Source organism: Urocampus carinirostris, chromosome 1 (assembly GCF_059441175.1).
Source record: "Urocampus carinirostris isolate Australia breed hairy pipefish chromosome 1, RoL_Ucar_1.0, whole genome shotgun sequence".
Taxonomy (NCBI): Eukaryota; Metazoa; Chordata; class Actinopteri; order Syngnathiformes; family Syngnathidae; genus Urocampus; species Urocampus carinirostris.
Window position 1 is genome coordinate 12897946 of NC_142349.1, and position 14796 is coordinate 12912741.

A 14796-nucleotide genomic window follows, 5' to 3' on the forward strand; every position below is an offset into this window, starting at 1 on the left:
CATTAAACGCAGCCGGTTGAGTCCAACAGGCGTTGAGCGGTGAGGGGAAAAGCCGGCGAGCATCCTGTTCCAAGTGGAGCGTAGCGTACCGTTGATTTTCAAATTTCTGCTTCACTACCCCCTTTATAGAAACATATTAGTACACTGGTGTCTCTTTTCTTATCTTTTATCAATTAAAATCAATGTAACCTGTTACAATTTATTTTACAATAAAATCAGCATTTTATTCAAATAACGTGTTTGCAACCGTGACTGCACCTTTGACAAGAAGAGCTTTGAAATGCATAGCTCATGATTAACTTTTCATATTCACGTTAGAGTTTTGAATTATTAACCTAAAATAAAGCAAAATTACCTAGACTTCTACAATCATATTGATACATATTTAATGTCATAAAGTTTGATTTGACAGGTTTTAGATATCCAATGTTTAATATACGAAGTATTTGCACATTATTTGATATTATTTACAATAATATTATTATTTTATACTTTTCTTACATCATTTATGAGATGAATGAGCAAAATTAGCCAAAGTTAAACATGCAAAACTGCCATATGAGAAAAAAAAGTGTTTTAAATCATTTTTTCCAAAGTTTACTATAAAATATTACAGGTTAAAAATCTAATCCAGAAAGGGGATAGTGTGTGTTATTCAGCACCTGCTAGTGGTAAAAAAAAGAAAAACCTTTATTTATGGTTAAAGAAATATAAATTAAAATTATAAACAGACATACATCAACTATCAGATAAACATGCATTTATTGAAATACTCGTAACTCGAGAAATGTGTATTTAAATTAAGTCAAGTCATTTTCAAGTCATTTTTATTTGTATAGCCCTTAATCACAAAGAGTCTCAAAGGGCTGCACAGGTTATTACACCGACTATTTTTCAGACTACAGTATTATTACACCATCCCCTGATCTGGAACCAACTTGAGGGCAAGGAAAAACTCAAAAAACCTCAACATGAGGAAAATGAAGAAACCTTGAGAAGGGACCGCACATGTGGCATCCCCCTTTCAGGATTACCAGACAGCAAAAGTACAAAAGTTGATACTCACAGCCATGTTGCTGCTACAGGTTGAAAGGCTGGCCCCAAAGAGTAGAATAAACATTGTGCGGTTTGGTCACCTTGAGTTTCCGTACTTTGTATTCTTCCTTGTGCTTTTCAGCACTTGTTTTTGAGTGCACTACACAATAAAGTGGTTTCTAGTGGTCATATAACACTGTCCCTCTAAAAAAGGTTTGTGTTTCTAATGACAGATTGGGATAAGAAACAGTATAGCTGAATCTAGGATACAATTATCACTTTGCTTCTTTAGTTGCACCTATATGTTCCAAATTATTCAACATTAGTTCGCAATTTAATTAGCCTGCAGTTTCCAATACTCAATTTATTCAAACAAAATTCAGCAGACTGATCTGTTTTTTGTTGGAGGTGTTAACCTTTCGTTTATTTGCATAATTGTCATGACGTTCTTTTCTGTCTTCTGCCAGGCATCACGATAAGAGTTGTCAGAAATTGTAAACTCAACATAGTCTGACATTGTATGTTCAAATCAACACAACAATACCTAGATCCAATGTGTTTGGCCTTAATAAACAAAGTAACATAAACCGGCTCCACTTTCCACAGTCAAATCTAAATGTGACGGTACACATCAAAATCAAAGTAAGTTGCGAGCGGCTTTTCAATTTTCTATCCTGTTATTTTTTGTTCAGCTGGAAAGCATTTCCTTCCCATTGGAGCGTATCTCGGCTTGCCCACTGTCGCCCCAGACACACCTTCCTTTCCACTTCTCACACTGGTGGGAATTACAGGCAAGGAGGGGGCCTTAGGGATATTCAAAGCAGCGTTTCAAGGGAATCCAGCCCGCTTTACAGGCTCCAAGGGTCTCCTGCGACCAGGCCCTCTCCTGCCTCTTAACTCCAGCTGTGCAAATCAATCTCCTCTGCTCTCGTCACACTGGTGAAATACACCCAGAGAAAGAGCACAAAGTGAAAGAATGGAAGAAAAGGAGGGATTGGCGTGGATTTTTGGGGCTCTGCTTTGTGTCCACTTGCATCTAAAAGTCGTATGCGGACCGCGTTCGGACAAACTACAACGGTCAAATAAGACAAAAGGCATGAGAAGATCAACAGTAACCTGTTGTCTTTTGTTAAAGGTATTCCCAAATAGATTTTTTTCCCAACTAGGTACACAACTAGTAGTGTTCCTCCCCACAATTATGTAAATATGTTGCAAAACATGAGTCTCAAAGTTGACCCATCTGGCTAGTTTCCTTAAGAGCTGTGACTTTCAAAATTGTGAATCCCATAACACAACATGTGAGCTGAGCTCAGAAACAGACAGCGATTGTAGTGAAGAGCGGTTGCATACCGCTCATTTCTGCTTGAAGGTAGATGATTATGGCATATTGTTTGTGTTTTTTTGCATCGTGTGTTGCCATTGGAATAAATTTGTCCATCTAGCTCCCCTTTAGCGTCAGGCCTTCCGAGGGTTCTACTGTTTAGTTGGCACTTGTTGGCTCCCCACTGTGTGTTGTTTGGCTTGCTAGCCTGGTGTGGTTTTCCTGTGTCTATTAGTTTATTCCATTACTTGATGCTGCTTTTTGTTGCTGGTCTCCGGTTAGCCTGGCTGCTCTGCTTGTTTTTTGGCCGGCCAGCCTTGCGTTTTTGCCACCTTTGGCGGTTCTCAGTGGGTTTTTTTGAAAGTTACCCCCTTTTAAGTTGCCTTCCCCTTGTTCTATCATTATTGTATCCACATGCCATCTCCTCTGCGCTTCACCTGAGCCTGACACACCTAGAGGAGAAGCACACCCATGTGCGGATGCTGTTCCTGGACTTCAGTTCAGCATTCAACACCATCATCCCACAACATCTGGTAGACAAAATGAGACTCCTGGATTTCAACACCCCCCTGCGGAACTGGCTGCTGGACTTCCTCAGTGAAAGACCCCAATCAGTGCGGATAGGTCAGAACATCTCAGATGTCATCTACCTCAGCACGGGCTCCCCCCAAGGCTGTGTCCTGAGCCCCTTGCTGTTCACCTTGATGACACACGACTGCGTCCCTAGGTCCGCCACAAACCACATCGTGAAGTATGCTGACGACACAACAGTGGTGGGCCTCATCAGGGAAGACAACGACCTGGCCTACAGAGAGGAGGTGGAGCAGTTGGTGGGCTGGTGCAGGGACAACAGCCTGGTCCTGAATGTTGACAAAACTAAAGAGATCATTGTCGACTTTAGGAAAAACCAGCCCAACCATGCCCCACTTTGCATCAACAACAAGGCTGTGGAGGTTGTCAGCAGTATCAAGTTCCTAGGGGTGCACATTACAAACAAACTCACCTGGTCCGTGAACACTGCATCACTGGTTAAGAGGGCACAGCAGCGCCTGTACTTCCTGCGGAGGATGAGGAGAGCCCACCTGCCCCGACCTTCCCTCATCGCATTCTACAGGGGCACCATAGAGAGTATCCTGACCATCTGTATCTCTGTGTGGTGTGGAGGCTGCAGCGCTACCGACTGGGGTAGTGTGAGGAGGGTAACGAGGACAGCAGAGAAAATAATCGGGACTACACTTCCCTCCATTCAGGACATTGGCCAGAAGCGCTGCCTATCCCATGCTAATAACATTATCGGGGACCCCTCTCACCCCCATCATGGACTGTTCACTCTGCTAGCCTCTGGGAAGAGGTACTGCAGTGTGCGGTGCAGTAGTCTAGTCCCCCTGGCCATTAGACTGTTAAATGGTCAATCTAACATATAGTTAACCTAAATCTAAACGGCTGCTAATCTGACTTTTTGCACTACTGGCAGTTCTTTATAGCTTGCCACTCCTTGCACATTTGCTCTCTGCACTATTGTACTTACAGCGTTATTGTTACAGTGTTAATGTTACTGTTTACCTGACTTGTTAACCTGACTGCCCATTTTGCACATCTGGTTAGCTACTCCTCTTGCACTATCGGCACTATGGTAAAATACAATACGTAGCCATAATACAATACAACTTTTACTTATATCTGTACATTCAAGGAAACTGTGCGGGTCAGATGTATCGACATTTCGTTCTGTATACACGTGTACTAGAATGACAATAAAGTAGATCTGAATCTGAATGTGGCACAATGCCAATGCATTCTCCCAAAAACAACCAAAACTTTAGTTAAAGCTCTAGTAACCTCTTCGACTAATTAACACATTAAGGCAACTGGTTTACAGTGGTCCTGGGTGTTCGTCCGATGATGTCACAACTCAGGATTACAACAACGAGACATGCAGTCTTCAAATTGAAATTATTTGAGAAGAAAATGAGAAAGTACAGATTGAATATAAATATGTTTTATGCAGAAAACATGTACTCATTCTCACAATTCATTTAGGAATTTGGGAAGACCTTAAATGGACCTCAATAAAAACCAAATCTTCACGCTATGCACCGGATCACAACTTCTAGCATACCGTGACTTTGCGGCGACTGAAAATGCAGCGACGAGCCCTGATTTGCACTCGGAACGTCTACTAAATATGCATGTGCAGAGTCCAGTAGCAGCCCAAAGCAATCGCCGACTCTCATTTTTCCCGGAGTCATGTAGACTGCCGAAAGTTCCTTGGGGGGGCCTGCGGGTTGGGGGCCCTTTTGATGTGTCCACTTAAAAAGCCAAAGCGTCTCGTTTCTAAGTATTGTAAGGGGCTTTGAGAAAAGCCGCATCTCTCAGGACTCGGCGGGGCCAGATAGGGGCGGTCTGTGGGGCGAGGGGGTGGAGCACGAGCCGGGGGGACTTAGCGGGACAAGCCGCAATGACTTTTAGAGGCTTCTGTATTAAAGGCTAAGTGGCAATAAAAACAAGCGCGATTTGGCTCTCTGTTGCTGCCTATTCTGGACACGCTTTAGAGGCGACGTAGTTAGAGCCTGGGGATGGCCGATAAACTTAAATAGTTTGTCAGGCGTGAGGAGTGGTGAGCGTGGGGATGACTTCTTTTTAATTTGGAGAGTTAAAGAGGAGGCTTTGGGTCTGAAATTGAAAAACTATTTCTACTTAGACTGTCATAAATGTCATCAACAAGTCGTGTTCAGCAAAAATGCAACGCATTAAGGATTTAACATTAGGGCACTGATGGGAACAGGCAGTTCTTAACCCTCAACAATTCATTTGAATGTCCTTATTTGCCCGGGACAAGTACGAATAAAAAAATGGTCAATTTGGTAGTATTAGGTAATAATGACTCAATCCAAAAAGGGATTGCTGAAATAAGTGAGAAAAAATGCAAGATGTGCGTAACGGTCCTGATATCAGCCTTATTTTAAGGTTTCCATATTCGTGACTGAGGCCGATATCAGTATCAACTTCCTTCTATTGGCTGTGTGAATATTAGGATCTACAAATGACAAAATCAAGGGTAATAAGAGCAGAAATTACATTTTGGGATTTATTGATATAAAATAGTCAGTCTTTTCGCGGTGGGGAAGTGAAATCATCATATACTGGTATACTTGGGCTATTGGCCTCAAAAAGTGCTATCAGATTTAAAAGGACATTATACACAGTGTGTGAGTTCAGTTCATGGTTCACTGACCCCTTAACTCCCTGGGTCGTAGGGACACTACTAAGGACAAAACTCTGGACAGCTTTCTTCAACTTTGACGGTTCCTGGTCTGCGTTTTGGTCGTGGCAAAGTTGGGTGTGTAAAAAAAAAAAAAGACTTAAAACAAGAGATGTCTAATGCCAGTTTGAACGGACCAATTATAATATGAGTGCGTAATAATGGAGTACCCACCGACATCTACTTTTCTTTGAGACAATCTATAACACATCATCAAAAAATTTGTAAGGCTACTGTCGTTACTGCAAAGTGCGTTACGGCGTGACTCCGCTGCTCATTGAAGGCAAAACATGAATTACAATGACCTCAAAGTGCTTGACACTATTGCATCGCTCACATTGTCAAATACAACGCTCGGTCCGCCAGCAGTTGATGTGGGGGGCAGGCGTGTTTATATTTACTTACAAAGTTCAAGTAAATAGTGATGGTGTCGCCGTTTCAAGGATAAAATATGAAGATGCTGAATTTCTCATCATCAATAATAATAATAATAATAATTTCCTTTGTATTGTCATTCTTTGTAACAATGTACACAGAACGAAATGTCGATACACCTGACCCGTTGTAGCGAGTCGGTGCAGCCGCAGCCAGAGGGCGCCGCCATTATACCAATTAGGTATGTCTCAGTCGAGGCGCGAACCAGCGACCTCCCAGTCTCAAAGCCGGCACACTACCATCTAGGCTACTGAGCTGGTATCAAGATATTATTCCTACAACTGTATGTACTCGCATCCAAGCCGAAAATACAACTACATAATAAAATAATCAAATCAAGTGGTCAGGTCATATGCACATATTTGGTTGTCACCCGTTGTGAATGGTAGGCAGTTAGTGGGGCTTATACAGGAACAACAATCCAAAGGGAAATCTATAGGGCAAACGTAAGCACACAATTTATGGTAAATGTGGACTAAATGAGTAATTTTAAGCGCAGAGACAAAATGGATATGGGGTGTCTCGGCCAATTGTTTGTTTGCAAGCTCTCATGATTGCACAAGACAAGAAATATGAAGGCTTCACTGCTTTAACAGGTTGGTGAACACGTTTCCTTTGATTTCTTTTATCATGTGGCTATTTTAGAGCAGTTTTAGCGGGTCGGTTTCCATGCAAGTATATCCAGTAATCTGTAACTAGAGAGTTACATTCGGAGGAACTTGCTACTTTTTGGTGTCTGTTATGTTTGGGGTAACTAAGTTACTTTTGAATTGAAGTAGCTGGTAACTGGAAGCAATTACTCTTTTTCAGTGATGCTCCCAACACTACCCGCCAATATCAATCACCAGTACTGTAGATACTTTTGATATATCCATTTTCAGCTAAAAACCTATATGCAGAAAATTTCCCTTAATTTACAGTATTTGACACCATTTGTTTACAAAAACATTTTGTGTAAAATACACAATATATTGAATAAAAAACTTTCAAATGGGCAGTTGTAAGCTAGACATGCGTTTCGTTCCTGGGACCTATATCGATAGTAGTTCTATCAACATTTGGTTTGGAGGAAGCCAGAAATCAGGCTCAACCATCCGTTATGCACCACTTCAAATGGCCTCAAAGTATTTAAAAAAAAGTCTTCCTAATAAACAAGTGAGTGGGACTTACATAATTGGAGGCGCTGTCGGTGCTTTCGGATCGCAGAACAGCCAACACAAAGCAGACATATTCTTGCCCACTGCTTAGCGGCTTGTTGTAGAAACCGTTGTAAAGCTTCTCGTCTCCTAGTGTGAAAACGGTCGGCAACGACGCTAGCTTGGCAGCGATGTACGGCTTGGATAAGTCCAGGTGACGCCGCCGCCTCAGCGCCGGGCCTTCGCTTGATTTCAAAAGCTGTGGAAAGAATGACATTCCTTGGGTGAATAAAAAACAGAGTTGAAGGGGTCGGTCAGTGGGTTTGCTTTTCATTCTTTTTTTCTCGTTTGTTATTTGTCACTTCATTATCTTACACAGCTGGTGGGTATTGCCGAACAGACTACTTTCCTGTTGGACCCACTTTTGGGCTCGCTGATTAAAGATCATTTCGGGGTCCTTGGACCTTCAGTTTTAAATATTATCAACATATTGCTTTCCTAAGGTGTTGTTCCAGCGCCTTTTAAGTCACCTGTCATTACACCTACACTAATATGACCCAACCTTGACCCGGAAAGCCCATGTAATTACAGACCTGTGTTAAACCCACTGTTTCTACGTGAAAAAGTTGTGGCACAGCAGCTGAATGATTTTATGACTGAAAATTTAATCCAATTTTCCTTAAATTAATTAATTAAAACTAATTGGCCCGTTTCCCACCTTGCGAAAGTGAAGGGCTACAATAACTCTTCCTCGTCTTTGTCACCTTTCTTATGCCAAATCCGTCAAAGAGCTTGTTGTCTTCTTAAATTTCTCAAACCAGCAATGGGGGTCATTGAAATCCATTCCAGTTGTACCAGACACTGCCCTAATTGTATGTCTTTATCAATAGACAGCAACTTCTGCTAGCTCCTTGTTGCGTATCCACAATAACCGGTCTCTCCATCCCGTCATGAATAGTGGTTCGCAATTTAAAAAAACAGTCACGCACTTGCTCGTTTTTAAAACCTTGATGACATCTTTAAATCGTGTAGAAATAAGAGACGTTGACCGACCATACTCCTTAGCTATGATTGTCTATCATTTCCTGCTTGGTTTAAATCTACATCCAATCTCTTTTTTGGGAGGAAGGAAATACCTTCCCGTTTCCCATTCCAGAACTCATGCCTAGGGTCACAAAAAGCAGATGCGATATGATAAAAACAAACTTACTGCGTAATAAAAACAAGTGGGCGGGATCAGGCGTCTGATGGTGGGAAGCACATGCACCAACTTGGACATGCTAAATATGGTGGTGAGCGGTCTTTAGTGGTCTCCAGTGGTAGCCTCTGTGACTGCTGGTAGCTTGGATTCACCCTTGTACTTGGAGCAAATATTTTGTTCCCCGAAAAAAAATCCCTTATTAAAATTATCCTGTTTAGAGTTGCTCGTATAAAGAGGTACCGCTGTACAATTAAACAAAGCTTAAATGAATCTTTTGATTTGGAACCCATACGTTTTAAACACTCAGTTAAAGCTATACGAGGCTACTCTAGCCAAAAGTCTATCGATGGCTAAAACATGTCAAAGCAGTTAGCCAGTTGTTGAGTAAGCCGGCTGCCACACAAGTAGAGCACTGCGGCAACGGTGGCGGCATTTTGTTTCGTGTCAAGCGCCGCTCCAGATGCGGCTTTATTAAATGATGATGTGGCAGAGAGAAGACAATGGCCTGCTTGCTGTTTAATGACTCAAGGAGGCTTCTCTCTATCTCTCTCTCTCTTCCAGTCTCGTGCTTTATTTAAATTCCCTGCTATTAATATTCCTGCTGTCGTTATGCTTTAGTCCGCTTGTGGGACGGCAAAATCTTTATTAAAAGGAATGATAAAGTAGGCAAGAGCACTTGATGTAAATCTAGAATATTCGCCAGTTTAGTGAGGCCAAGACATTAAATCATTTTTTTTTTTTTTGATGTAACGGGCAATCAACTTGATATATTATCGCTATATTTGTTTGTTTTTTTTCTAATAATTTTAGGTCAATTTGTTACACCTTTATTTATTTTTTTTTTTTTTGCATTTATATAGCGCTTTTTAAGTCAATGACTTCCCAAAGCGCTTTACATTGTGCTTCACATTTCCCAATAACGGCCGTGATCTGTGCAGCCATGTAAGGCGCTAACCTACTTTTTGGGAGTATTTAGGGTTCAGTGTCTTACCCAAAGACACTTCGACATGTAACACGGACAAGCCGGGATTCGAACTGGGATCCCTTAATCCTAAAACGATCGCTCTACCTCCTGAGCTACTGCCGCCCCAGTATTTGAAACTTTGTGTTATTCATGTCAACCTATATATTCAATGCCTTTGTTTTTCTGTTTGTTTTGAAATTCAAACTTGTTTCTTTATTATTTGAATATATTTGTATCTATTTCAGTTTATTTTATACGTAAGTAATTTTTTCTTAAAATGTTTTTTTCAGTGTGTGCAGATAATTTTAGCATTAAAATGTTTAAATTTGGAATTTCCGTTTTTCATGTTGGTTTGCAGACATTAAGTCATCCAAAAAATATTTAACATATTTTTTTATTCAAATTTTGAAATACTACATTAATTTCTAATAATGTTTGTTTCATTATGTTGATATTAGAAGTTTGCATTATTTTTTTCTATCCATAACTCTATGTTTAACATTCAAATTTTTTAACCCAAAAATATAGAAAAAAAAAAAGGATTTTCATGTTCAAGAAATATATTAATGTATTTCATTGATTTACCCGAATTAATATACTTAGAGCCTTGAACCATTAACTATGAGACGCACCTAAAAACCCCAAATTGGGGAGAAATTTGAAAAAGCGCCTTATAATCCTGTGCGTCTTATAGACTGGAAAATATGGTGGAAAAAATTGGAAATGCAAAGTTAGACTTAAGTGATACTGCATACAGGAACCATTTATGATTGAACTATATCATTTTATGGAGATACCACCCGTAAAAATGATAATTTAGGTTCTATTTTATTTAAATGTATTTATTAATAAATTTCATGCGCCTTATATGCCAATGCGCCTCATGTGTATATCGCAAAATATTATTTTTGCTGGGTGCACCTTATAGTGGAGAAATTACGGTATCTAGCAAAGGTCCAAGGTCCATTATTATATAAAAAATACATTTCACCAATCCAAGAATCGTGTTCGTTGCCCATGCAATGCTAGCAAGCCATTACAGTGATAGTGTGATTGTGTTCATTTCATCTCTATTTGTATATTACAATACGGTGTCTGCGTACAGTGTTACCTCCTTACTTAAGCACCTCTAAACATGAGAATTTCTACATGCGAGTTTTGTTTGCAACAAAAAACTATACGTTAGAAAATCAATTTGACGAGCAGTCTCAAAGGTTAACGTAAGACACCACTCACGACCGTTTATCGCCAGCATCACCTTGTCCAGTCTGTGCATGCAACCTTCCATCACTCCATCCATTATCTGCACCGCTTATCCTCAGTAGGGTCGCGGGGGTGCTGGAGCCCATCCCAGCTATCTTCGGGCAGTGGGCAGGGGACACCCTGAACGGGTTGCCAGCCAGTCGCAGGGCACACAGGGACAGACAATTTAATCACTCATTCACACCTAGGGACAATTTGGACCGGCCAATAAACCTGACATGCATGCTTTTGGAGGAAATCCACGCAAGCACGGGAGGAACATGCAAACTCCACACAGGAGGTTCGATATCATGACCTCAGAACTGTGCCGCACACGCGCTAACCACTGCGCTGCCGTGCTTCCACATGCAACCTATTACAGGCAAAAAAAAACGAGTAAAGGTGCTGTCAAAATGTTTTGTGTGTATGTTCATTTCATGTTACAGTTACTTTAATTTTAAGTGTACGGGATGTGTTTAAGTACAGACACTCACCTACTTACGACCATTCAACATACGTAAAACGGTAGATACGAACATTTTTTCGGGATGTCAAAAAATATCCAGACATTGCTGTAAATTCGATTTTTTTATTGTGTGCACCTTTTTCAGAGAATAGGACATTACTGTAGTGCTTCTTTCGGCTGCTACCAGCAAGTGGCGCTGTCAGAGTTCACCCAGCATCCACCCGGATGTAAAAAAAAAAAATCTGCTTCCTCTTTCTAGTTCGTATGTAAACATTCAGTGCTACGTGTACTAAATCTCCAGCGCGTTTAGAACTTTGACATTATTATTGTTTAATATCTCGTGCATCCTTTCAATATGGTTGGTGTAAAGTGTAAAGAAGAGGAGAGCCGTTTCTTTTTAAATGAAAGTGGAATAAGAAAGATTGATGCGGTTACGAAAATGGTCGGAACGCTTTTTTTCGGACAGTTTTTACCACGGAGGATGACCTCTTGAAGCACATGTTTCAAAAGTACGTTACACTTAACTTTATCTATTTTTATAGAGCATATTATTTTATGAAATGTTTATTTTTTTAGTAGAAAACCATACAGGTTACTTATACAAGCCTTAAACATACGTATATAAACCTTAAAGATACTTTCACTGAAGCAACTTACTAACCATTCAACTTACAAACAATCGGAATCTATCTCGTTCGTGAGTCGGGCAGCGACTTCATCATGAATAGTCTCTTGAGGTCATACCTGTCCTGCAACCTCTGTCAATTGCACCCTTTAATAATTATGGTAAAACGTCTATATCTTAAGCGATAATAATCCTTAAAAACAAAACGGAGCATATAGTTAATCACACAAGACAGATGATGTAGAATACAGCAACACTATTAGCAATCCACATTGTCGTCTACCACGGGTGAACCACACAAAATGGTCAAGACGAGATTATTCTTTTAAAAAAAAAGTTTGCGGTTAATAACAGTTGATGATTTCGGGGGGACTGAAATGTAACAAGTTAGTTTTTTTAATAATTTCATGTTGGGAAAATTTGCCGTTTACAGGAGCAATTTGAGCTACGAGCTTGATCCTGGAACGAATTAAGCTTGTATGAAGAGGTACCACTGTATTTGGTGTTTACCAGGTATAGCACATTGAGCAGATGGGCACAATGTGCAGCCTTGGCATGCAATAATTAGTCACCTGCACCGCACTCAAGCCCAAGAGAGCAGTGAGGATAATTGGTAACAAATGGACACTTCCCGCCCAGTGGGAGTTAATGGTGAACTTTAACCCGCAGCAGGATGCACAAATCAGCAACAGACTGGCGGGGATTTACCTCATCCAGGTCCATCTCGTCGGGATTCTTCCAGCGGCGGCTCAACTGCGACACTGGCAGGACTACGACGTAGTACCACCTGGTAAAAGAAACAAATTGAGGTAATGACAGACTTAGAAGTTGGAACCAAGTTTAACATCTGAAAATTACAACTTATAACATGTTGCATGGGAAATTATCACACAGTGCTTGAATTTAGGGCAGCAACTAAGGACTCTTTAAATGGTCAACTAGTCATCGACTATTGAAACCATTAGTCAAAAAATCGGATGATTATTAATTTTTCCTTGGATTTAAGTAGAGTTCAAAATATATCTTTTCATGAACATACTCCAGATTTGTACAAAAATCCAATAAAAATGCATCTAAAACCCATTAGGCACTGTGCTTTATAGGGACAGGCAAATGAATAATAAATCAAAATCAAGTAAACACTTTGTATCCCTGTGAACCAAGAAGAGGCACAACTGATGTTTGTTCTTCGGACTGCATGCATAAAATTTCATATATGTTTGTCAGGCAAAGTCTGGCATAATGATCAAGTTTTTTTTTTATAGAACACGTGTAAGTCTCAGCATGGCTATTCATGTAGCGATGCTTCAGTCTGTTGGAAAAACATGTCTGGTGACAAAAGTCGACAATTAATGTAATCGTCGACTATTTCTATTATCGATTTTTGTCGACATCGACTTATTTTTGCAGGCCTACTTGCATTGCACACAATTTGTCCCAGTCAGATGAGTTTGGAGCTTGGAGACACCCGTAAGACTCCTGGGGTTAATGGGACGCCTCGTGTGAGTAAGCTCTAATTGCTGCCATTAGCTAGGCCTCAGAGAGAGCCAAAAGTGAGGCGTCTAGTCCAGTAGGGATTTGCAATTAATCAATTTGTTGGGTGGGGGAGCCATCTTCTATGCACTATGCTATCTACAGACTCTTGTTACACACAATTTCAGAAAAAAACTGAAAATGATTCACTCAGTCTAGTTCCAATCGATATAGCGCTCAGAGAATGGAATGATCTGGATGACTGAGAAATTGACCTTTGCTTTCTTTTGTTTTTTTTTTCTGCTTCCTTATAGCATCTTGCAATAGGACAATTACATGATGCAAGCCCTCAACCAGACTTAAAATTTAACATTGACACACTACCATGAAACACAAACTGCTCTTTGAAAGTGTAATCCTGACTTCAACCCCGAACGGGAAGAACTACACCGGACTTTAAATCCTAAAATGAACACTCATAATTTTCCTTAAAGGGTTAAATTCGAATGGTAATTAACCTAACATTACAACATTAAGAGTGTAACGTGGGTTCAAATAGTCCTTTAGATCCTAACCCATCCTCTGAACCCTACTCATGGTACAAAACAGAAATGTAACATTCTAATCATTTATTTTTCAATTGCTGAACCTGCCAATGATGATCCCTGTATTGGGACTACGATGATACAAGGCCAAAAATGGATGTATCCGTACCAGAAAGAGTTAACGATACTGGTATTGGTTGTCACATTTTTTTCTAGAAAGGTTCATTTCAAATGTTAACTACAGCTTGAAACCTCCTAATAAAAGTGTACCTTGGTTTAAAACAGTCTTTGAGATCCTAACCGATCCTAAAACCCTACTTCTGGTACTAAACATAAATATATGTTCATTTTTTCAAATTATTTTCAGAACGCAAGACACTGAATCCCTAATGCCCCCAATAAGTAGGTAGGCGCCTTGCATGGCTGACTCCCTATTGGTGTGTGAGGGTGTGTGTGTGTGTGTGTGTGAATGGGTAAGAGTGAAGCACATTGTAAAGCGCTTTGGGAGGTCTTCATTGACTTGAAAAGCGCTATATAAATGCAGACCGTTTACCATTTAACGCTTATAGTAAAACCTGAACCTGCTAATGATGTTTGCTATATTGGGAGTGGGATAATACCAGATCACGGTACTTGCAATAGTTACTGATACTGGTATTTGGTGTTATACTTGTGGCCAATGTATTATGTATGACCGAAATATCGCCATTGTCAAGTTAAAAAAAAGTTTATCCATTTTTTTTTTACATTTGACATTTGCCTTTCTTGAATTAATATGACTTGTTGTGATTTCCTTTTTTTTTTTTTTTTAAGTTCTCTTATAGGAGGTAAAGTCAAGTCAAGTCATGTTTATTTGTATAGCCCTAAATCACAGAGTCTCAAAGGGCTGCACAGACCACAGATTATTGCAAACCACAGACTATTATTACACCATCCCCTGATCTAAAGTCTTCATTTGGGCAAGGAAAAACTCAAAAACCTCAACAGTTTTAGGGGATTGTTTTATGCAAAATTACTCAATTTACATAGATACCATTAAATAAAGACAACAACATAAACAATTATAAACAGGGATATTGTTCTTTTTTCAC

General features: G+C 40.1%; 1 protein-coding gene across 11 annotated transcripts in view; it reads right to left on the reverse strand.

The window, feature by feature from the left end:
* LOC148373607 (receptor-type tyrosine-protein phosphatase F-like) overlaps positions 1–14796 on the reverse strand; it is a 317971-nt gene that overhangs the window by 65676 nt on the left and 237499 nt on the right. For all 11 annotated transcript variants that reach the window (XM_088327232.1, XM_088327216.1, XM_088327256.1 and 8 more), the window contains 2 exons: positions 12396–12474; positions 7224–7448 (listed from right to left, as the gene is read on the reverse strand). In XM_088327232.1, the coding sequence (XP_088183358.1) occupies positions 7224–7448; positions 12396–12474 (304 nt within the window). The remainder of the gene's footprint in view (positions 1–7223; positions 7449–12395; positions 12475–14796) is intronic.